Source organism: Zerene cesonia, chromosome 11 (genome assembly GCF_012273895.1).
Source record: "Zerene cesonia ecotype Mississippi chromosome 11, Zerene_cesonia_1.1, whole genome shotgun sequence".
Classification (NCBI taxonomy): domain Eukaryota; kingdom Metazoa; phylum Arthropoda; class Insecta; order Lepidoptera; family Pieridae; genus Zerene; species Zerene cesonia.
Window position 1 is genome coordinate 6,426,612 of NC_052112.1, and position 24,331 is coordinate 6,450,942.

The window sequence follows — 24,331 nt, forward strand, 5'->3', positions numbered from 1 at the left end:
CCAGATTAAAGAATGAACGTCGTTTGGGAACACAACAAATTCTGAACAGCTTTTAAGGCAATTGGAAATATTAGTTTAAGCATCCAACATGGAGAATAAGTTACTGCTAGGTAACTTTAGTAGGTTTAATAACATGGCAAGGTGGCGCATTATTGTACTTGGCCGCTATATACTTAGAAACCAGAAAAAAAAAAATCAGAGTGGGAAAGAGGATACAAAATGAAATAAAACAAATAATTAAAAAATATTTATTCATTTATTATAAAGATAAACACGAATAATGAACACAACTGCAAATCGCTTACATTATAGCATATAAGTTATAAAATAGCGGTGAAATGAAGAAGAGAAAGGATAACTTGTTCTTAATATTGTATCTCACACCGAATATTGAAAACTCAAACACTCTTGACTCTCCCAAGCGGCACACAAAATGAGTACATAAATAAGTAACGACTATGATTTTCCTTAATTATTAATTAAATAGTATAAAATCTTATATTTAATAAACTGGAAGATGTTCTTAAATAGTTAAAGTGCACAGAGAAAAAACTTTTCGCCTCTACAATTCTAAATTTAGTGGAGAAAATTTTTTTTTAGAAAACTTATTTGGGTAATATTTTTGTACCAAAAATATACCAAAACTATGTCATCTTTATCAAATATAATTATCGTTGTCGGTGGCAGTTTCACATTAAATGAGATTTTGTAAGTTTTTTTTATATTGAGCAAAATTATGAAAAGAAAACTGGTACATATTGAATTTCAAAAATAAGTCTCAAGATTACATTAGGTTCGTTACTAAAAATGTTTGTATGTTTGCTTGTAGCGCGTGTCGCTGGGAACAGAGACGGGGTGGAGCGGCCGCAGCCGGCGCGCGCGCACTCACGCCATGTCTTCCCCTTTACCGTCCAGTCTCTTCAGCTGAAATGCATATAATCTTGTCTTATCTTCTTGCAACGTGACGAGGGATGGATGTATGTTTGTTACTACTTCCATTAAACGTATTTTGATGATATTTAATAGCGATGTTGTTTAATCAGAATAACACATAAAGAGTATATGAGTTAATTATAAACCCCCAACATTCTTATATAGATGATGATGAACGAAATAAATACGAGGTTTTTATTTTTTTTTATTCTGGCTATGATATTGATTATAGTTTCCCAGACTACTAATGAAAAATATGTGTTATTAAATTAAAAAATATGAAAAAAATTACTTCATCAATATGTTTGCTTACAGTCTGTTCAACAGTCCACGCTGTAGTCGCAAGGCGTCCAGTGCGCTTGTAAATGAGTTAATATTACTTATTAATGTGTTTTTTACACTTTTTATTTATTAGTGCCTAGAAAGTTCTCATTGGATAGTAATGAACACAAAGAAGTGAACCGTAGCAGTGATTAAACGAATCTGATTTAGTAGTGAGTCTCTTAATAATGAGAAAAAGTGAATGAAGTGTGCTGTGAGTGATGACTATCTACTGAGTAGGCTGCTCGAACAATAAATACTGAGTACTTTATCTGTGAGCACTAAGTTTTGCTCACTTCTTAATGAAAAGTATGAATATTTAGCAGCGACTACTACTGAGCATTGAGAAATGTTTACTTCATGTGTGAAGTAGTGCACATAGCGTTACAAGTAAATCGTAGTGATTATAACAGAGTTAGAAACTGTGAGAAGTGTCTACTTCATTTATACTTGTGAGCACTGCGTACAAAATATTTAGTACTCACTGAGTACAAAATATTTAGTAAGTGAGTGCGAAGTAGTAAGTTTGCACTTTGTAGTGAGTAGATTATATTGCAGTAAGTTGTAAGCTGTGTTTTACGGAGTCCCATGCACTATGCACTCACCTCCTTCTCGTCGGCGGCGACGGGCCGGTAGCGCGGCGCGGGCTCGTGCGGCGGCGCGGAGAAGCCGTGCGCGTACAGCAGCGCCGCCGCCACGCCGCCCGCCACCGGGCCCGCCCAGTACACCTGGTACACGGGATTCTTGTGTTACAGTACACTGTCTTTCTTTACAATACATTGCCTATATTTACAGTACACTGCCTATTTTACAATACACTCGGACATGAGGTACGTGAGAAGTTTAAGAGTGAAGATTAAAAATTTTTAATTGTGGTAGTCGAGCACGCTTCGGTACGAATTGGCCAAGTTCGCACCGGGGATGTACCACACGCCCACAGAAGACCGGCGTGAAATAGCAAGCTGCTGTGTTTCGTTCGGTGAGTGGGCGAGGCCCATATCCTTCTCCCTTCCCTTCCCATTCCTTTCCCTTATTCCTGTCGTCAGCAATCCATTTGTAGAGGCGTAAGGTTTGCAAACGACCTTACGCCTCTCCAAATGTTCATGGACGGTGGTAGCGCTTACCATCAATCATCCCACTAGCCCCATTGCCGACGGTGACATAAAAAAAAAGTTATTACTCATAACTATTATACGTATATTCCTATCCCATAATAAATGCAAAATGTATCCTCCTATTATTATTCTATTATTGTAAATATAAGCGACAAATATCGCGGATGTTTGTTGGCTTACTCGTATATATAATTCAAGGAACTTAAGGATAAGTTCAAAACGAATTAAGGATACTACTAAGTACGTATTACGAAATAGTATAATGATGACTTTGTGGTTAGAATAAGGGAAGGAAAATTGTTAAATATTGTACGTTGTCATCACATCAAATTCATTAAATACGGTTAAGTAAATTAAAATTTGGTTTCAACAAATAAAATTAAAATTAAAATGTAGCCCATCTAACTCAAGAGTAGGTGGTTTGTCTTGGATTTATCCAATTAAACTTAAATTTGTTAAATTCAAAGTACCTTTTTGGCACAATATAATAAAAAAAAACACATCTACAAAAACATTTACTTTTTAAAAACCTTGCTTAATATATTTTTACGACTATTTATTTTACGGAAACGGAAAAAAGGTGCGTTTTTTTACAAAAAAAATGTTACGTATTATTTATTGTATTCCTTTATGGTTACCAATTTAAAATTCTTGATTCTATTATACAAACAAAAATTTTCAGTAAATATATTGAAAGTTTTGGTTAACGGATCCAAGTAGGCAGTAGGCATGTTACGCTTCAACCCACATAATAGAAGCAGCTATATGGAATAATGAATATAATGACATAAGTGCCTATAAATGGAGCTTACGATATATATAAAGTGGTTCTCTACAACCTAATAGATGATATCACGGCTAGTAAAAAAGATATATTATAAGAAGGTTACTCAATTTTTTTTAATTTATTAAGCTTCTTGTGTTTATATTAATAGGAAGTGCGTAAAGATAGAAATCGCAACAATAACGTCGGTAAATTATAATGAATAAAACCTGTTTAAAAATTATTTTATGTTAATTTGACATGACGACGAAATTTACTCGAATTTTGTTATTAAAAGTTATCATTACCGCGATCATTCTCGAACTACAAACAGAAACGAGATTTAAAAATTTTTACTGCAATCTAAAACTTGAATCAAGCGGATCCGGTACAGAACTAGGTTCTGTTAAACAATCATATTTTAAAACACTAAGGAATTGCAAAAAAATATCAAGAATAACACGAATCACCTTTAAACAAGTAAACAAAATAAAATATGTTAAAATTGCTTTGATACGATGCCAAATCTACCAGCGCATCTACATTTATGAGCATTGTATGTAAATATCATAGTAACGGGTTAAATACAGTGTTAAATATAAAATATATCTACGTTACTAGAATTATGATTAAATTATGATGATGACTTCACGGGCCCGGTAAAGTTGAATATATTAGATAATACATATACGTAATCTAGGTACAAAGTTATTCAAAAGAATTGGTGACATTTTCGTTATTCACTAATTGGAATGAGGAAGCTAGCGAATCAAGAAAGTTGATTAGTTAGACCGAGCCCGTAAAAGGGCGGCGGTGGGAATAACCATTAGCAAATATTATTGAAATAGCGTTAAATTAATCATGCGCTTTCGGAACGCGAATGTACTGTCAATTGGCATTTGGTGTTACTGTGTTATGGGTATACTGTTGCGCAAGAGAGTTATTTTTTCATGTAAATAAAATGGATATATGAAATGTTTACGTGCTGAATCTATGTAGATTTTTTATCATTTACAGCATAAAAAAAATGTTTCTTCTTAAGTTAATACATATATGTATTTATTTTAACGTAGGATTTGTAGATGATTATTCAGAATTAAAAAATAAAATTTTACATTTTCAGATACAAATTTCGTTTAAAGTCATTAAAAAGTAAGTTAATAGGTACTTGTAATAATAATTATGATTTCATCCCTTCATTTCGGTTCAGTATACGTAATTTACTTTTAATTCATTATAAATTAAAAAAAAACATCGTAAAGTTATCTAAATTGAAGTGTCGCAAACTTTCTATAACTACATACTATATACTACGAATATAATGAAATATATCTTAGGCATCTTCAAAAGTGTATTGCAAATAAACTAGACTAGATTATGTATATTTAATGATAGAATCTCACCCAATGGTCGGCCCATTCGTTAGCCACCAGCGCCGAGCCGAAGGACCGAGCGGGGTTCATAGCTGAGCCTGTGTAGTCCACCGCCAGCAGGTGTCCCAGCGTCACCGTGAGACCGATAGCCAGAGGAGCTGTGGCTTTGCTGTCGGGTTTGTTCGGATCGCACACCTGCAATGTCATATGACTTTGTTTACGAGTACCTACCTTATATGTAGTATTGTTATTGTTTACTGACAAAATAAGTCTTTATAGTTGCTCGAATAAATTATATATTATATAGTACATTATAAACTACGACATTAACTAATTGAAAAAAATAAAAATATATATAAAAAGACATAACAAGGCTATGAGAAAACAATAAAACTATAATAGAAAATAAATTAATTACTCATTATTTGCGATCTTATCATTTTGATTAAATCGTAAAATGACTATTAAACAATTTATCTGATAACGAAAAATTTATAAATATAACTTGGGGCTCTGGTTTTCATATAAAAAATATTAGAATAGCGTTCATAATAAATGACGGAAATGGTAGCGTCATCTCTATAAAATAAAATTTCGCAAATGTTTCTATATCACGCAAATAATTCATTTGTCTTTTCACTGAAATGTAACGAAATGATTCCTGTTAACCATTTAACTCTGCCCATAATAAACATAGGTTTAGTTGTATACATTGATAAATAATTACAAATTACCTACGTCCGTATCTTGGTCCATGTACATTTATATATTTCCAAACTTGGCAATTAACATAGCAATAAATAGGCATGTGTTTCCGTCAACAGAATGTTACGTTTGTGCTGATAACAAAAGCCGAAACCTTAACAAAAGCAAGGTCTCCGTAGCGAAATATTTTGATGAATTCTCGTGTCGGTCTTAAGGAATGGCATTGTGGTTTCTATGCGTTATTTATTGATTATGCAAATTCCGCGAGTAATGCCTGGAGGCACGCGATCGTCAGTCTGATTCCAGAATGCCTCGACGCACCCTTATTATCGACGATGGAAGCAATTTGAGTAAAAGCTTAATAATCTGAATAATTGTGATGAATCGCGATACGACTTCGGGCTATCAGAACATTGTCTACCTTCCATGGGGTTTCATTTTACCGAAATTTTATAATAACATATTTATAGTACCAAGGAATAAGTAATAATGCAAGTATTTTAAAGTACTTCAACAATTTTATTTATAAGTGCGTTATTGCTCTTATATGGCTATTTTACGAAGATCAAGAATACAATTATTGACTTATAATTGTAAGTAATTTTAAACGTCCGGCAACTTCACATACGCGTCTGGTATTGGAGCTATTAAGTGTTATAAAACCAATTATAATGCTTGCTTTATATTACTGGATATGGTCAGTTATAAATATTGGAAAACGGTTCTGCGTACGCGTACCTACATAGAATGTATTTCCAAAAACAAAAGGTTATCGTCACGTATTCGGCTTTCGCATCTTTACTTATATATACAGTTTAAATATAGATATTGGAATACAATAGGAATAGGTAATCATATCATTGAACTATCAACGGTCGTTATATTCACTAACAATACATAATATTATTCAATCAAGAAGTATCCCTCGCGACTATCTTAAGAAGCTTTTACTACCAACTCGTACGTCTTCATTTAAAAACTACATTTTATAAGTTTCGTTTCAAAACTTATTTACTATATATAACTGATTAAAGCAATAGACGAGTAGCTAACAAATATTTCAACGAGAATCGCGGATTAGTGCCGGCCACAGTTAATGACGGTTCGTCACGGAAGCTAATGTTTATTGCGAACCACGTACTAGACAAATCATTTAACATCCTGAGCGAGACAATTGTAACTAAACGTGTCTTTGTTCTATACGGCGGTAATCGTGACGATTATATAACGATAGCATCTAAACATTTTTATGCAACGGATATTGATTACATGTTATTTTATCGTCGGAAATCTTAATGTGACTTATTGCGATAATTTTTTTTATTGCTTTTATAGTGTCCTGTAATCCGATCGTAAATTATTTTTACGCCAACTTTAAGACTAGTGAGACGCATTAACTGCTTAACGTAATAGATTTATGTATGTAATTGCGATATTGTATGTTTATGGAATAATTTGGCACTATCTAGATAAAAAAAACGAAATGAGTGTAATTTTTATAATTTGATTATTATATATACTCTTTCTACACTCTGAAATAGTATACGATACTTTTCAAGGCAGTTTTTAAACTAAAAAAGGAAGTAATATTTTTTTTTAAGGAGTCCCGCGTTTGATATATATATATGGACAAGTAGGTGATCAGCCTTCTGTGTCCTGCCAGACCAAGACGTTTTTTTCTGTGCGTCCCCACCGGGAATCGAACCCAGCACCCCTCGGTTCTACGCTCACGCGTTAACCACTGTACCAAGGAGGCGGTTATCATTAAGGGGTATGAAAAATAGATGTTGGCCGATTCTCAAACCTAATCGATATGCACACAAAATTTCATAATCCGTCCAGACGTTTCGGAGGAGTAAGGCAACTAACATTGTGACACGAGAATTTATATATATAGTTTTTTTTTTTCAGTTACCCTATTTAAATCACGGCACGTCTATGCGAATAATTTATTCACTTTCATCAAAATTTAATTTAACTTACTTATCATAATTATGATTAGTCATTATTCTACATTATATAGTTTTAATCACTATTAATAATTATAGCACACACTACTCTCAAAGGACACTATGTGCTAAAGCTAGGTGTATACAAGCAAGCTACACTCACCCCAAATACGACGAAGATAAGCACGAAACCAAGGAAGAACTCAATCCCGAAGCCCTGCAGGGAAGTGACGTCAACGCCCAGCCCGGTAACGCCAAGCTTTCCCGCCACTTTTTCCGGGGTAAAGGCTTTGAGTAGCCCCGAACCAGCTGCTGCGCCCGCGCATTGAGCTATCACGTAAAGAATAGCCCGGGCTAGCTTTATGCGGCCGGTGGATAGCATGCCCGCGGTCACTGCGGGGTTTATGTGCCCGCCCGATATGTGACCTATGGCCTGGGGAGGAACAAGCATTCAAGGATGATGTCATCAAAATTTTAAAGATATATTATTTGCGATTAGTATCAGAGAATAAACAGTTTTATAGGAAAAGAGTTGAGAAAGAAACAGACTAAAAAAAATAATAGTTAACGAAACATTATGAAATGCAGATCCTTTTAACCAATAGCTGCCACCGGTTTGACAAAAATTTAAGAACTTGAACTAAATTCGCTTAGTATTTTATAACTTAGCAACAAGAAGTATTCAGGAATAGTCAACATAGCTAATTGGAGAGATGAGACTAAAAATAATTAAAGAAGTACATACAGAAACAGCGGCAAACACAGCGAGACCAAAGCTGAAAGCGATGAGGACGATGTTAGGGGCTGCTTCCGACCCATTCGTCACGTTGATGCAGGCGCCGCATCCGAACAGATTCAGCAAAAGATTACCTACAGTCAATTGTAAAAGGATAGTATTAAATGTATGTAAAAGTATATTATCATTCAAAGTTAATAATAAAATAGTAATAAAATTACTATTTTATTATTAACTTTTTTTAATAATAAAATAATAATAAAATTAGTATTTCATTTCAATCGAAAAATGCATTCATGTAACAAATTTCGGGGTCAAACATTTTCACATGTTTTGTCGTGTCCAAAAAAGAGATTTCTTTTTCTATCTCTATAGTAATTCTTTGGAATTGAGATATTTTACCGCCGCAGACGAAGATCAAAGAACACTTTGCGTTATGCAACAAAAAACTTTCTATCTTTGTAAAAATGCCAAATTTGCTTCATCTTGCTTGCTTCAAGCAACATCGGTGTTCAATTCAATAATATAGTATAAGGAAATAATAAATTCAGTTTACCGATAAATTCAGCGAGCAATGCTTTGCTGATGCCCATAGCTCCACCCGACAATTCATCCAATCCGAGTTTGTGCCCGAGTTCTCCCATTGTTCTGAAAAAAAAAGCAAATCATAACATTTTTGTGGGCTTTGCTAGAACAATTAGAACAATGTAAGTACTAAATAATGTTATTTATATAGTAATACTATTAATTTTTTATGAAGAAAATTACCGGATTTAAATGGTGATAAATCATTATAAATAGCCGCTCAATGATTGAACGATTATACTAGCCATGAAATAAGTTATTATACATATATATACTGTAGAAAATAGCTAGAAATATTTAAATGCCTTCTGCGCTATTTACCGTTGTAGTAATCGTTGGTAAAAAATTTGTTCAATTAAAACCAACCCTTCTAGCACAGACAACAAAATACGTTATAGTATGATAAGAATACGTAACTAATGGTTTTCATATTCATATTATATTTTTCTCAGTGAAAACACCGTTAGTCGTTAGTTTCGCCTACTTTATAATACAATTGATAGATATACCTACTCTTTACATAGTTCCTCTCTGAATGAAGAATATTTTACCTACATACTGACAAAGATATGTAACAATATTGTAAATCGTAATAACATATGAATTACATTATGTGACTGCATGGCAGCAGGCCACGAACCATTTCGCATTTGTTTACAATGACTAGAATAAACAGTGGTTTACCGCAAACGTATTATTTTGTGGGACGCTTCATTTAATTACAACAAAATATTAAATCGTAATGCAACCAGCCACTACGAATTTTAAGGTCGCTGTTACTATATTAAAAGACACCTTGAATGTTTAATAAATAATAGTTTTAAAAAACTAAACAACACGCTTTTTATAGAAAACCGAACTAAAAGATAGAAAATAAATTTAAATTAATTTAAATTAAGAAAAAAGAGTTAAAAATTTCAATGAATATAAATTAATAATAGTGTGAGTAAAAAAAAAAATATTTTATTTAAAAAAAAGCGTGGGGTGCATGGTGTCAATGGTTATAGATATTTTATTGACAGATATGAGTAGAGTGATTATGATTTCGATAATATCTTAAGAAGCACCCCGATATGTTGCCGATAGGTATCTATCCTTAAATAAGGTACCTTTTTATTAAGATTGTTATTTATCATTGATGGAAACCTTTATCTGTATACATGTATTTAACATGTTTATTATAGTAAGCATTATGTTAAAAAAAATTGATATATTTTCTTTTATTATATATTACATTTAAAACCTTTCCTGGATATTGACTATAAATATTCCGTGGACATGATTGCATAGAAACAAAGTTATAAAATCGGCCAAGCCATTCTCGAGTTTTAGCAAGACTAAGGTACACTAATTGATTTTTATGTATATAGATTAGCATTGTGAGTATTGAAGTAGGGAATTCCTAAAATATTTGGCGATATTCATATGTATTATAGTGAAATTCAATCAAAGGAGATATGTAATCGATGACGCTTCAGCTTCGATTGAAAAAAATCACAATAGTAGATTGAATGGTTGAAAAGGAAATAATTTTTTCTCTTATTTGGAATGTTTTGTATATTATGAGACATATATTTAAAATATTCAACTATTTTCTTTGTTAAGCTAAATATTTGAAATAATTTAAGTAATTGTAATTATCAATGATAAATAAAGAGCGGGGCAGTGATTTTTACTGTATTTTATTAGGTTTCCTAACCACATCTTTGTCGTAACCAAGGATAATATAATATTATGCCTAATATATAGAAAATTATACCTAGAACATAAATAAACTTACGAACATCCCATAAAAACTATTTAAAATATAAAAGTACACACATATCTCATCATGACTGGCCTTTGATAATCATATTAAAACAAATTAAAATAAAAACACATCTTTTTAAATCTAAGGTTCTTGTATTTATAGCTAGGTAAGAATTCACTTGAATCTAGATGTTCGGTTGAATAAGTGGAGCTTAAGTGACGTAGGTATTGGCACAGGTCCATATTTGAGTACCAGTACCACATTCGAAGTCCTTTAGCTTATATGCACATCGTTTTTACGTTGCTAGCCATGACCTAAGGCGAGTGTGATATGGTGAGGTTACCATTTATACAAAAAGTACAGAAATTACATCTTATAGATTATTTTACGCTTTATGTCCTGTTTCAAAATTAATTAAGGATAAATTTTACGATTGTGGACCTTTTTAAAGTGAGAGACCTTCGCCTTCGTATATTCGCGGTATAAACCATGTTACTGGGTCAAGAGTAACAGTGGAGACATTTAAATGCATTTAAAATAGCTGCAAGGGAACATGCATTCCTTTAAGGAAAATGTTTATATAAATATTATTTTGGAGCTCTGTATTATATGGTGTTTAAAAAGTATTATATTATTACCTACTATACTTTGTTTATGTTATTTATTTGTCATTTTATCACTTATCATTGATACTATCGCAATTTATTTCATTTATTTAAATAACTTAACCAAGAGCATGATTGAAGATTTAATGTTATGAATTTAGTTTTTTTAATTTTAAACAACACTAAATATTATATGGTAAATGATGTTATCTAATATTTAGGGTAATTTAATTTTTAAATCTGTTGCATCTTAACGTCTGTAATGCCTTATTGTAGTTTAATGATTTAATTAAAACTAACTAATGGTTTAACTTTCTTGTTTTTTTTTAATTGCAACCATTACTTCAGAAACCTTCGTATATTCAAAATAATTATAAGCAATTTACTCAAAACATGATCAGATACTGTTTTTCATTACATATTTTTACAAATGTGGAGCACACCGATTTAACGAGGTTATCGCTATAAATATGTTTTACATAAGGATGATATTATTCGGCCTTGCAATTGTTAAAGTTGGTCGCGCCTTCTCTAATCAGTTATTTACATATCATACGAAGGTGTAAAGATGTAATTCACGTATGTTCTTCCTAATTCTATGATCAAATTTTAATGTTTGTTCTGTAAATTGTATTACACAGATTTGGTTTGTAAAATTTCCGTGATCAAGAACTTTGTCCAGTGTAAGATTTTTTATCTTTTGTTAATTTTACATTAAGCCAATTCACTCAAAAAAAGCGGGCAACTGAGCAAACCTGGGCATTTGCTTGATAGTAAGCAATCACCACCGCCCATGAACGTTCGCCGTAGTTACTCTGTGAATGCGCTGCACGTCTTTAAGGGGTTAAGGATAAGAAAAGAGTTGACGACTAGAAATAATGAATGGAAGGGAAGGGTGAGGAAGAGACAAGGGGCCTATTGGGTTTTGTCATAGTGGGGAATTGGGCTGGTGGTTCGCCTGATGGCAAGCGATCACCACCGCCCAAGAAGTATTGCCTATGCGGATGCGCTGCCCGCTGTAAATGGGTATGGCGCTGAAAAAGAAAAGAATTAACGACTGACAAGACACAGTGACAAGCCACTATATCACGCCGGTCTGCTGTGGGGGTGTGGTACTTCCCCGGTGCGAGCTGGCCCAATTCGTGCCGAAGCGTGCTCCACTCCCGCATTAAAAGGTGTATTAGGTTCTTTTCTATAACCTACGTAAAATGAAAAATCGTTACAATAACTGTTCTTGTGTTATGAATTTTCCCAGGTTTAAAAACACTCAACGGTGTATATTCGTAGGTCATAACAGAAATCAATCAGAACCTTCTCATAGACTCGGATCAATATATAATGTAAATATCAATACAACTGGCATTAGGCTTTAAAAAATGGTTTGCTCGTCTATAATTAACAGTACTTTGTCCTGTAATCATATATGAATATCTAATGCGCTATTTGGACACATCGGGTGACATTACTTTGATTCAAGGTGAGGAATACAAATTATGTTCTGTATGTCCTGAGTGACTTACAGAACGAAAAGGATTTTCCATTAAAATAGTATTAATCATGTGAATGATGGGGAGCAACGAGGTCACGATGTATATTTGTCTTTCAAAGATTTAAGTTCATGATTTTAGTTTAATAGAAAATATTTAACAATATTTTATTTAATAAATATCAATAATCGCAAATGGCAAAAGGCACCTTTTTTAATATATTTTTTTACTAGTTTCCCGCCCGCAGCTTCGCCCGCCTCGTTTCTTTAAACCTATTTATATTCAGATTTCACCAAAAGTAATGATTATAAAAATCAGACCAGCCATTCTCGAGTTTTAGTGAGACCAACGAACAGAAATTGATTTTTATAGATAGGATTATACAAGTATATGGAGATAGTTATTCTATATATTGCAAGTATGAAAATAAAATAAATCACAAGCTGACATGATGATAAACGTACTAATTAGAAAAAATTAAAAGCCTCAACTTTAAATAATGTTTCTGAATAAATAAACATCCAATATATGAAGTACATAAAATATTGTATACAATAAATATAATATTATGTGAATCACCTATTTAATATTTTGATCAAGCCTCTATTAGTATCTACTCAGTATCCACTTTGGTAAGTCTTTCAAATAGCTGTCTCCATATTTCACCGTCGCTTCGTACAAATTACGTGCTATGCATGCTATACTTCGGAGGAATTATTTTCGAAAAATATAAAGAACCTACTTCTAAATTACTACTCGGTTATAGGTTATGTACATTTATTTAAATTTATCGTGATTTTAATTGAGAAGGCTCAATAGATTTAAGATTCAATAGAGTACAATGACGAACGATAAATATACAGTTTCGTGGTAAAAAAATTTAACAAAAAACTGCCTGCGTCGCAGACAGTATCTAACCCTGATATTTTTTCCCTCCGCAAGTCGTCCAGCATTCCGCACGTTGGTATTTACGCTACGAATTCTGGGAAGTTCTCAGATTTTAATCAATTCCTTTTCCGTTATTGCATGAATATATTTTAATTATTGTGAAAAAAACTATGAATCACGTCAAATGCATAAAGATATGAATACCATCTAATTAGTAGAATTCGATGTATAGAAATGCTGTAAGTCAATAAAATGAGAATTTATCATTATTCTTATCTTTCATACAAAAGATAAGTTTCAGTTATTCTCGGTCAAAATTTTTTCACATTTCTGATTTCTCCTTACTGATATAGTTTGTTTTGATTTATTTACTGTTTATCTGTTTACTGTGTTTATTTACCTACGCAATTTTCACACAAAGTTTGTTTTTAATAGTAGTAACATTCTGTATGTACTAGGTACTTAGTATAAAATAAAATCGCGTCACTGTCTGTCGGTCTCTATGTATGATTGATACCTTTTATTTTTTACTAACTATAGTGATTTAAGAGAATTGATAAAACATGCATAATTGCACCCGTGCGAAGTCGGGGCGGATCGCTAGACTGATATGAAGTTATGATTAATTTTATAAATGTAGATAATGTGTTGCAATATAAATCTGAATAGCACGGAACATGTAGCTAAGAGGAGTAACTGTGCCAACCGGATTAGTTTAATGACTACTGTTGCTCTTTATCTTTGAATGTAACATCCTACATTTTATCTTTATTGCAATAACAGTCGTTAAATATGTTCGCATTTTTTAACTATGTTCACTAAAAAAATATTATAAAAGAATTTACACATAATGTTACGCATAATGTCTTATGACTAATGAGGTATTATAGCCCGTGTACCATAATGTATTTTTATATATTCATTGTTATATATTTGACGTATTCTCGCGGTTTTTATAATATCTATTGTGAAAATGTTATCTTGTACAATGAGTTGAGACTACGAGACGAATGATATTAATGCTGCTGGAATTAATTCACTGACCTTCTAGACGGGAATTGATAGTAATAGATAACTATAAATGTTTAAATAAATTTTAATAATATTAGCGAACGTATCCTACGATTGACTTTGAATCAAGTGGGAAAGACATTATTAAAAGTATTAATAGTGTGTTAGCAAATATTTGCAGTAGGTATATGTGTCTATATAAAAAGGAGTGGCGAAGATTACATGACCGTAAAGTACTCAAGATAAAGTGAATGATTATGGTAGTTTCGTAAATTATTCTAATTTGTGACTTTTCTAATGGATTTATAAAAATTTTGCGATATTCTCTTATCAGCAATAACGTTTTTATCAGAAAGCAAAGTGTTTGAGGAAAGAGTTTATTTATAATTTCCTTTAGTGTTTGGCGCTATGGCATCACGGGTTATCTTCGTGTAAACATTTACCGGTCTTTATAATCCGACGAGAGAGGTCATTTCAATGTTTTACTTTATTAAACTTTTACCAGTATTATAATTATAGACACACTAAATATTGCGATTGACCAGGAATTTGAGCCTTTATCCGCCCTTTAATTAAAAAGAAATAGGTGAATTTGCAATAACTCCACTTAATTTAAATACAATTTTTTCATCATACGATCCATTACATAAATGGTGCGATTTTAATTATTTTAATGGGGTAAATGGGTTGAATAATAAATAGTTGTGTTAATACCTACATATTAAATAGAGGTCGAATGATACTATATCCTCTTTAATTACAAATGCTAATCGTGTTTCCAACACAATATAACACAAGGGACACCAAGCTATAATAGAAAACGTCCTATGGGAGGCATTGAAACCTTCACGATTCTTAACAACTCGTGCAACTGCATACTCGTTAGTGCCGGTGACGTAGTACAATGTAATACTTCGTCTTCTGTAATCAATTGTAAAAAATCGTTTATAGATTATCATTCACAATGACAAGATGACTCCGACACGCGATAATTGCTAACGAATGGAAAATGAATCTAGATGTTTCGCCATCGTTCTATGTAAATACCAGATTCATTACCAACCCAGAACATTGGCATTTACATCTGCACGAGCTTTTGACTTATGTATCAGTGTGCATATGTTAATAATTGCGTATAATTGTTAACCGGAATCAATAATCTTTGATAGAATTCAATGTATTCTTCCTTTTACTGGATGTTGTACTAAAAGGTAGTATTGTTATGACATTATACATGTTACCAAGAAGAAGGATTAATAGAATATGTTATGACTGTCTTTACTTTCAGTGGAAAATTCTAAATGGCTACTCTTTAGAAAGACATTATTAAATTGTAATTTATCATAATTCTGATCGAGCTTTACTCGTGGTTACTAAACTTTGGTACTTAAACAATCAATGTCATGTGCTCAAATTGTTTTCAATTATTATATTCCTACGTAGACGTATAAATCTTATAAAAAGGATTGTTTTTTAAAGTATTTATGTTATTTCAAATAAGACTGAGTGTATTTAGATACTGCATTCGTTAGAAAACGCTACATTAAATGCGTTATACAAGCAAATATATAGCACAGATCCCTAAAGACCTTTAAATGACACTAGACCTATTTATAAATATGAAGTGGGAGAGTGCTTCTATAAAGTGACATGAGCTATTCTAGTGAACTATTATTTAGTAAATGGTAGCAATTTTCAAGTTTATTCAATTCGGTACAGTGGGTAATAGACACGTTGCGATGAGGTAATGGATTGCTTCCCTAGTGGGATTTGCGCCCGCCTGCCTTGATACTAGTATGATAGTTGACACAATATTTTTTAAGTAAATGGAATTTTTGTCACACGATGGGCAGTATCTAGCCCTGTCACGTATGTCCGTCATAGGGTTAGATAAAGTCACCGAACACGACTTTTTTATCAAAATACTAAGGTTTGTATTGCTGATATAAATATTTGCCTTTGAAAGTATTAACGTGTCTATTAGCTATAATTAGGACATCACTGGAATTTTCTATTCGATCATCGTCTATTACTTAGGATATCACAATAGACACCTTTTATTTTGAATTTGTCGTTATTTCTTTATTTAACAATTGAATGTACCACACCACATAGAAATTGTTGCAAGTATACAATAAAGTGAGAAATATGGTGTTATAGCTTGAGAAAATAATAAATTATTATAAACAACAAAGCAATGTCAAAAATTAAGATTATTGGATGTAAAAATCATTCACACAACAATTTGTCTTTAAAATGACATATCTTATATGGAGCTTTTTATATATGCACGAGATTTGAAACATCAAAACAAAAATAAATCGTTAAAATACATTGCGTCACGTGATTTTTGTGGCGACTGGTACCAACTGACAGTTGCTTATGGCTTAGTAAAAAGTTCGAAGGACATTCTGCGTGGGATATTATTAATGGTTTGAAATTAAAATTGAATCCGCGCATTGTCTTAGGTATTCATTGACTAGTTTAATACAACTTGAGGCTGTTATGGTACATTATAACGATAATCTATATAAAATGGAATACAATAAAAGAATGAATGAACTTTTAATATATATGTACAAGTATAAATACGGTGAAATAAAGTATAAAAAGTGGCTCAGTGGTGAGAACCTCGGACTTCAAAATCGATAAGTCGAGGTTCGAGACCGGGGCGAGCGTGCAGGAAAAAATTGATTTTTCAGTTTATCTTCACATGTGGGTAACATCACCACTGCTTAAAACGGTGAAGGAAAACATCGTGAGGAAACCGACATGTCCAAGAATCAAAAGTTCGACGACATGTAACATCGTCCAACCCGCACTTGGCCAGCGTGGTGGATTATGGCCTCATAACATTATAGCTATTATATTTACATTATTTTAGGTAAGATAAAAGATAGAGTAAAAATGACTCACGATATTAGAGGGCACCGGTTTAATTACTGTATTTCCTTCGAATATTTTGGTAGGTATGTTAGCTTTTAACACCCGATAGATACCTAAACTACCTATTAACAACCGTTGTCACTTAATGACTGATGTGATTTTATTTAACTCGACCTTATATAAATATTGATTATTTTTCTTTTATGTACTCTCTTACTCATGATTTCCATATAAGCTGATATTAATTAGCTTACAGATTAATTTGTTTATTTATTCATAAAAAATAATTAACAACGCATTAACAGATTTCATCGAAACATGAATATTATTGTGACTTTAATGGTAGTAAATAACTAACCATACATATTTTACTAATGATTAGCAGAGGAAAGTTACTATTTGTCTTAATATATTCTATAAATATTGTATATAATTTTTGTACCTTACAATTTGCTCCAATGTTGTCCTTATAAATGAAAAGTTGAACAAGTAGTAAAGACAAAAAAAAATTGAGAAAATGCGTACCATTTTCAATAGTCAAATTGATGTGCATGTAAAAAGTATTTTCAAACATTAATATATTCGATTAGAAGTTGAATGCTTGTTAATGTGATAAGACATACAAAGTAGTGAGGCTCTTTACCGTTTGTATTATCTACTACTCGTTATATTATCTTTAATCTCTATCTATCTAGAGAGTATACCCATATGGATAGCATTTGCCTTTTTACCATAAGTAATGTTCTATGCTCCCAGAATTTATTTTACTGAAATCATTTAAATATAAATTAACGAAGTGTAGCAATTAGAAAATTTAGAAGATTATATATAACGTAGTAAAAAATTTAATGATATTACGTGCTACAATCAATACAGACGTAGCGAGCCGGATTTAACGGGTACAACATTAGCGTCAGTGCGGGCAGCGTGTAATTATCTCGGTTTTTTGATACCCTCCGCTGGTACATGGTAATAGGGCCGAATAAGCCCGTGTCGTGCCATGCAACCGTGCTTCAGCGTAGATCGTAATTGTATACCGAGAATCGAGAGGAAAAACTGTGGGGTTACGCTCCGTGGACTCCAATGACTCAGTAATTTTAACCAAAACAAAAAATTGTGTTTTTGATTACATCTCTTACCAACAAATGTGAAAAGGGACGAGTTAACTTCCATTAATTTTTTGTCGGTTGTACGTTCGGTGGGCGGATGCAGGTAACATCAATTACTGTGGTATGTTAACCTCCACAGATTACATATTAATGTTATGTAACTGGAGCGCTGCATTCATATTAGTTTACGTGTGAAATGCATAGCAAGTATGCGCATCTATTTTTAAGTCGATTATCGTATTTTATATTACGTCATAGTGTGGACCTATGTCTACCAATAAAAAATTAGAGAAATTTCATGAGGGTAATGCAGAAATTGAATTAAAAAACAATTTATTCTAAACGCTTACTTGTTTTTGGGGCGAAATATGATGTATCGTGACCACGATACGCGCTTCTTTGCTTAGACAATCATTATGTTTAGACTAATAATTGTTTTCAGTTGATGTTATCACTTAGGTGAATGTTTGTTCAGAATAAGCCGTGATGGCAAACATAAGAGTGTTGTTATCACTTTGTTTGCTGTATATTACTTCACTTCGATGAGATGCAAAATAAAAATGTCGTATAGCATTGCGAACGCAGTACAAAGCATAGAGTTTGACACATGATTGCTTTACTTGTGAGTTTTGCACATAGCTTTATCGAAATATATAGTTTATTATGACGAACGTCCCGGTTTGATCTCACTCAAGATATATCTCTTGATGTCTATAGATATCTAACCGAAACGGAACATAATTACATACATTATATTCCCATTTACGAAATACTACCTTTCCGCCCACGGTATCACCCGCGTTCCAAAGGAAAATCTCATGGGAATGCAATGTTCATCGCAGCAGGAAATATTAAAAATCATATCACAAAACAACGTGAAACTTAAAAGAAAGACAAGCAAACAAATAAACAAAGCAACAAATACACTTTCGCATTTATAATATGGGTAAGGATGTGAGGATGTCATTATGCTTTTGTAAAGTACTAGTCAAAAGGTTGGTAAGTGGAAGGTTTTAAAGCTAAGATGATTAGAATTTAGATGTCCCTAAATAGGTAAAAATTTAATCCAGGAATTTTACTGCGCACTATACACCTATCATTTATACATCGTACCAGATTTAATTCAGCATTTGAACAATCGATGTAATTTAATCAGTAAAAAATAGAACTCATTAAAGTTATTATAGAAAGGGCTCACCGACTGGTTTTTTACTCGATACAAGTTACATAATGATCGTATTGATTTGTGATATATATAAGGACACGTACAAGTAATTTGGTCATTTTTTGCAAGTCATTTATAAAACAGGTCCTGTATAAGTAGTCGGTACAAACTCTATACTTACGTTTCCCCATTGAACAATTCAGAAAATTGTGCCAATTTATCAGAATAATTATTTACTATTATTTATTCCGTGATAAGTTATTCAAGGATATTTAAAACGCCATTGAGAATACAAACAAGCAAGCAATAACCCGAACCCGAAGCCCGAACCTTAATATTTGTTAATTGAAACGAAAAATTCACGTATTGGTAATCAAAAGTCAGAGCAAAAAATGAAATGCGATCGAGTTTCCGTATAAGATTTCAACGAGCTTTCCGGAGCTTCAAGGCTTCTCTGTGGTTGCAAGCATGATTTTAAAAGCAAAACGTTATTTTACGTTAAGGTTTCAGAAATACCCGATATACCTTACATACAACATGAGTCATGGTAGTTAGCCTTATTAATTCAGATCTATCATTATGGAAACTTGTTTAAATATAGTAATCAGAATTGTGAATAATCTAACATGTCATCGCAGATTCTCACATTATTCAGTTTTACTCTCAAGTTTAAATGGAAAAATTTTTACCATATTAGGTTCCGTTATTATGTACGATGTGATTATAATAATAAGGCCCACGTAATGATTTCTTTGAATTGGATCGCACCTGCGGGCTTTTTGTGACGTCATTGTGAGACGTAGTTTTGTTCAAAAGATCAGTGCCAGATATTTTAAAATATTGATTTCCGTAAGTATTAACTATTATCCTCGTACGTATGAGAATACATTAGCATGAAAGCTTTTAAGATTTGTACTATTAATATAAGAAGTTAGTGTATGTACATTGAAAAATACTCCGTGGTTTGGATATTTGAGAAACGTCGAGTCGCTAACTTTGACGAGGTTTTAAACTTTTGTAATCTTTAATCGTATTTAGAAAAACTGGTAGGTAAGTGGTAAGTTATAATTAAACTTATTCTACGAACGAATTTATGAGTTGTGAAAATTTCACTGAATGTACATTTTTTTAAAACCTTGGTTGTAGAAGACTAGATATCATATCATAAATGAGAATCTTCGTCGTTTTTGCAATCATCGGGTTAAAAGCAAAGATTATATGTATAAATGAATAGGGTATATTATTTTATAGTATCATATATATACGTGTATATTAGAACCACATCAGAATAATATATGAAATTGAATATAAAATATTCACATGGGAGTGAACAATGATCGTTATTATACTATTATAGTTTTCGGAAAGTTTACGTTCTCAAGGATAATCTTTAGGGTATTTATGAACTAATCTCATAAAGTATGTTGTGAGAATGTATTGTTTGTCAATGATTGACCACTTCGTTGGTATCATAGTCAACACTTCGAATGAAAACCGCAAAGGTCCCCATATAGATTCCCTCTGTGTAGTGTGCTTACAAGAAATCAAAACCACAGATTGAACGAAGAGCTTCAATAATAGGAATTAGGTATATTAATATGAAATGAATTAATTTATCTGAGGTTGCGTTTATAATTCCTGTAATAGTAAACACTTGAGTTGATTGTGCTTTGCATACAAGGAAACAATTACACGTTTGTAGATATATTTAACAAACCCCAGGTTCAAGGCTCTAACGGTAATAGTATGGCTTAATATCCGTCGGCGGATATCCGTTTCATTTCCATATTGCGTTCCACGGTTGGGCGGGCCCGGGCTTACGATGTCACCATTCATTATAATTAAATTGTGCTTCTGACCGTTTTATATTCTACTTAATTGCTCGTTTTAGAGTCACGAATGAAAAGTGATAATTATAATGGTATAAAATAGTGAAAATGTACTGCTACAATGTTTTTAATGAGGTTATACCTACCAATCTTATTTACCTAATGTAATATTTATAAAGGTCCTTTGAGTAACTACTTACTCTTCTATTCTTCATAAGAGTCTCGATTAAACAGTAATCAATAGTGCAGTTGTTTTTATTTACAACATTCAGAATTTTCTGATTTAACGACGGATTTTTAATGTGTTATTATAATTATAAACGTACTGTAGTCAGTTTCCTGTGACGGTGTCGTCCCAGCCCCCAGGTGTATGATAACATTGATAATTTTAGGTTTAAGGTAGATAAGAATATTTTTACAGTTAAGGGGTTTTCATTACGTTTGCTTGGCATGAGTTGTTTGAACAAAGTGTAAGTTTGTAAGCATAGAAAGAAGATGAAAGCCAAATTAACTTGTGAAAATTAAGTTAATACTGAAATGAAAATATATTATTATTAATTATACTATACTCTATTTAATTAGGACTAAATTTTGGTATGGACTAAATTTAGGACGTAATTTTGGTAATATTATATGTTAATTATGTATTTACCTACTTAGTATTATTTTTCAGTTACGTTGAACTGCGATCTACAACGACATCGTTTCCAAATTAATATAGGTAGGTATATTCATTAGATGTCGTGGTTGATAGCTAACATGAAAATATGATAAAAGCTGTTTGATGTAGAAATATTGATAAAATAGGTAAAATTTGGCACATTGATTACGTTTCATTTACCTATCTCGTCCATCGAATTGTTTTTTTATACTAACGGATTTAGATGATGTGCTAAAGAACATTACTTAATAAAAATGTATTAATCATGCCTTTAATGTAATTGTGGTAACATAATGGACCAGATTCAAAACATTTTTTTTGGACTATACTGCATGAAGCAAATGCTAACAATTGACACAGTAATCTCATGCATAATTTTGTAAAAAAAATGTACTGGTACCCACTCCAGTTCTCGGAATCGGAACGAGTTTGCGCTACGCCTAATCAACGATTAGAAAAAACTTGATCCAGCCATAGTTCGTACTGAAACGATTCGATACAGTTTTCGACGAGTAAACGGCATTGTTTACATCGTCACAGATGGTACTCTGGTACATCGACACGATAATCTGTTTTGTAACACCGAAACAGGTAACACTATCACACATTTTATCTACATGTGTTTGTAATCCCGGAGCAATAAATAGTCATTGGAACCAAGGCCTTTGCATTATGAGCTTCGCTAAAACTGTAGATAGTGTCTATTGATTTTAGGGTGTGAAGTCCCAAGTTAGACAATAGCAATTTAAGGCGTAGGAACGTATAACGTTTTCTACACAATTATATTTTATTTAGTACTTATTTACTGTGAGAATATTCAATAAGCATAGACATAACATTGTTTATCTATATTTTCTTCTAATAACTAAAATGTACTAAAATAACTGAAATATATACATTTACATCCCTAGTTCTACAGCATGAGTTTAATTTTTGGCTAATAAATTCAAACAAAACTTTGCGAGACAAACATGATGAAGTATAGTTGAAACTGCTTAAAAGTAAGGTATATATGTGTTACATACAAAACAAATTGTAAATAAATAATGCATACGATAACACCACACCTTATAAAATAAATTTCACGTTTATCAAATGTCGTTGTTTTATAATCTATCAAGATTGATTAGACGGCATTCAATCACTAAAGAATTTTTATCATATTATTAATATTAGGTACCTAAGATATTTTTAAGATAATTATCTTAGCCTTTACCTTTGACGTGCCGAAATACATTACATGGAAAAAAGCCATGTAATCCCATTCAAATTCATAAATGCGAAAGTAACTCGCCCAAACAACTGAACTGATTTGGATAAAATTTTATTCCAAGACATTTGCTGGTATTGGTATAAAAAAAGACAGCTTGAGACTTGACATAGGACAAATGATAGGTTGTTTTCCGAAAATCAAACGGAACGGGAACTGTACGGTATTTCTTTAATTACGCGGGCGAAGCCGCGAACGTAAATCTAGTAAAATACAAAAAAAAGATAACCATTAACATAAAACAGGATCCTTCGCTAGTTTGTAAGAAACCAAGTAAAAAATATATGTTATAAATATAATTTGAGTTATTAAAAAAAATTAAGTGCAAATTTATCGCTAAAAATATACAAGAAAAAAAAAGATATTATACGTATTGCACTATATTCTATTCATAAGAGCTATTACTGTCAATACTGGACATTATTTCAAATAAAGTATGCATTAGGCTATAAAATATCTGTTCAGGATTTTGTTAAGTTATCACAATGTTAATATTTGCCGCTGAACAAATTGGGGGACAAATAATGTCGCATAGCTCGTACCTTGGATGGTTAATAAAATATTTGTTTACTTTTTATCACTTCCCATCTAACAAGCCACAGGAACGTAACTACGACATCCGTACAATTAAATTGTTATGGATAACAGTTTTTTTCATTATATTATGTTACTAAATTAATCAATATTGAAAAAAAAAATACTTATCAAGTAATTTAAATTACGGCATTCTTTATTTTATCATCATACATTGTTTTTTATTTGCAAAATGGTATTTTTATATAAAATTAATATTATTAAATGATTTAAATCGGACATAAAATGTATTTATTTTAGAATATTTTTGTACACCTTCTAATTTTAATATGTAATTTATATATATAAAAAAATAATAATGAATATGCACTTACTTATTTTTGCTTCCCCGTTTACCGAAGAAAACTGGTCAAATTTAGTGAAACACTCAGGACACTTAGTAATATAAACGATATTACTATTTAATATACTCGTATAGAATTTTAACAAATATATTTATAGTGGTATACAGCTCTGCTGCCGCGTGTTTTTGATGTGGTATGAACTTTGATTGTGTTCATTTGAACAAGCCGCCTTAAAGTAAGTTTGTTTGAGCGGGAAAGAGGTGTGACAAGATAGAAGTAGCGACATCTGTCATTCTCTATGAAAACGCGTAA

General features: G+C 32.1%; 1 protein-coding gene across 1 annotated transcript; it reads right to left on the reverse strand.

Annotated features, from left to right (window-relative positions):
* Positions 1-240: 240 nt before the first annotated feature.
* Positions 241-24,248, reverse strand: LOC119830014 (aquaporin AQPAe.a). Its single transcript, XM_038352828.1, has 7 exons — positions 24,050-24,248; positions 8,452-8,543; positions 7,905-8,029; positions 7,323-7,592; positions 4,536-4,700; positions 1,860-1,982; positions 241-924 (listed from the first exon to the last, which is right to left on the reverse strand). The coding sequence occupies exons 2-7, from the start codon at positions 8,537-8,539 to the stop codon at positions 886-888; spliced, it is 810 nt and encodes a 269-aa protein (XP_038208756.1). The 5' UTR covers positions 8,540-8,543; positions 24,050-24,248; the 3' UTR covers positions 241-885.
* Between the last annotated feature and the right edge of the window lie 83 nt (positions 24,249-24,331).

Coding starts and splice junctions, on each gene's coding strand:
- LOC119830014 (XM_038352828.1), bottom strand. CDS start 8,539: ATGGGAGAACTCGGGCACAAACTCGGATTGGATGAATTGTCGGGTGGA. Junction 7,593..7,904: donor CTGTGTTTGCCGCTGTTTCT/GTATGTACTTCT, acceptor GTTCCTCCCCAG/GCCATAGGTCACATATCGGG. Junction 925..1,859: donor TCGCCGCCGACGAGAAGGAG/GTGAGTGCATAG, acceptor TATGCATTTCAG/CTGAAGAGACTGGACGGTAA.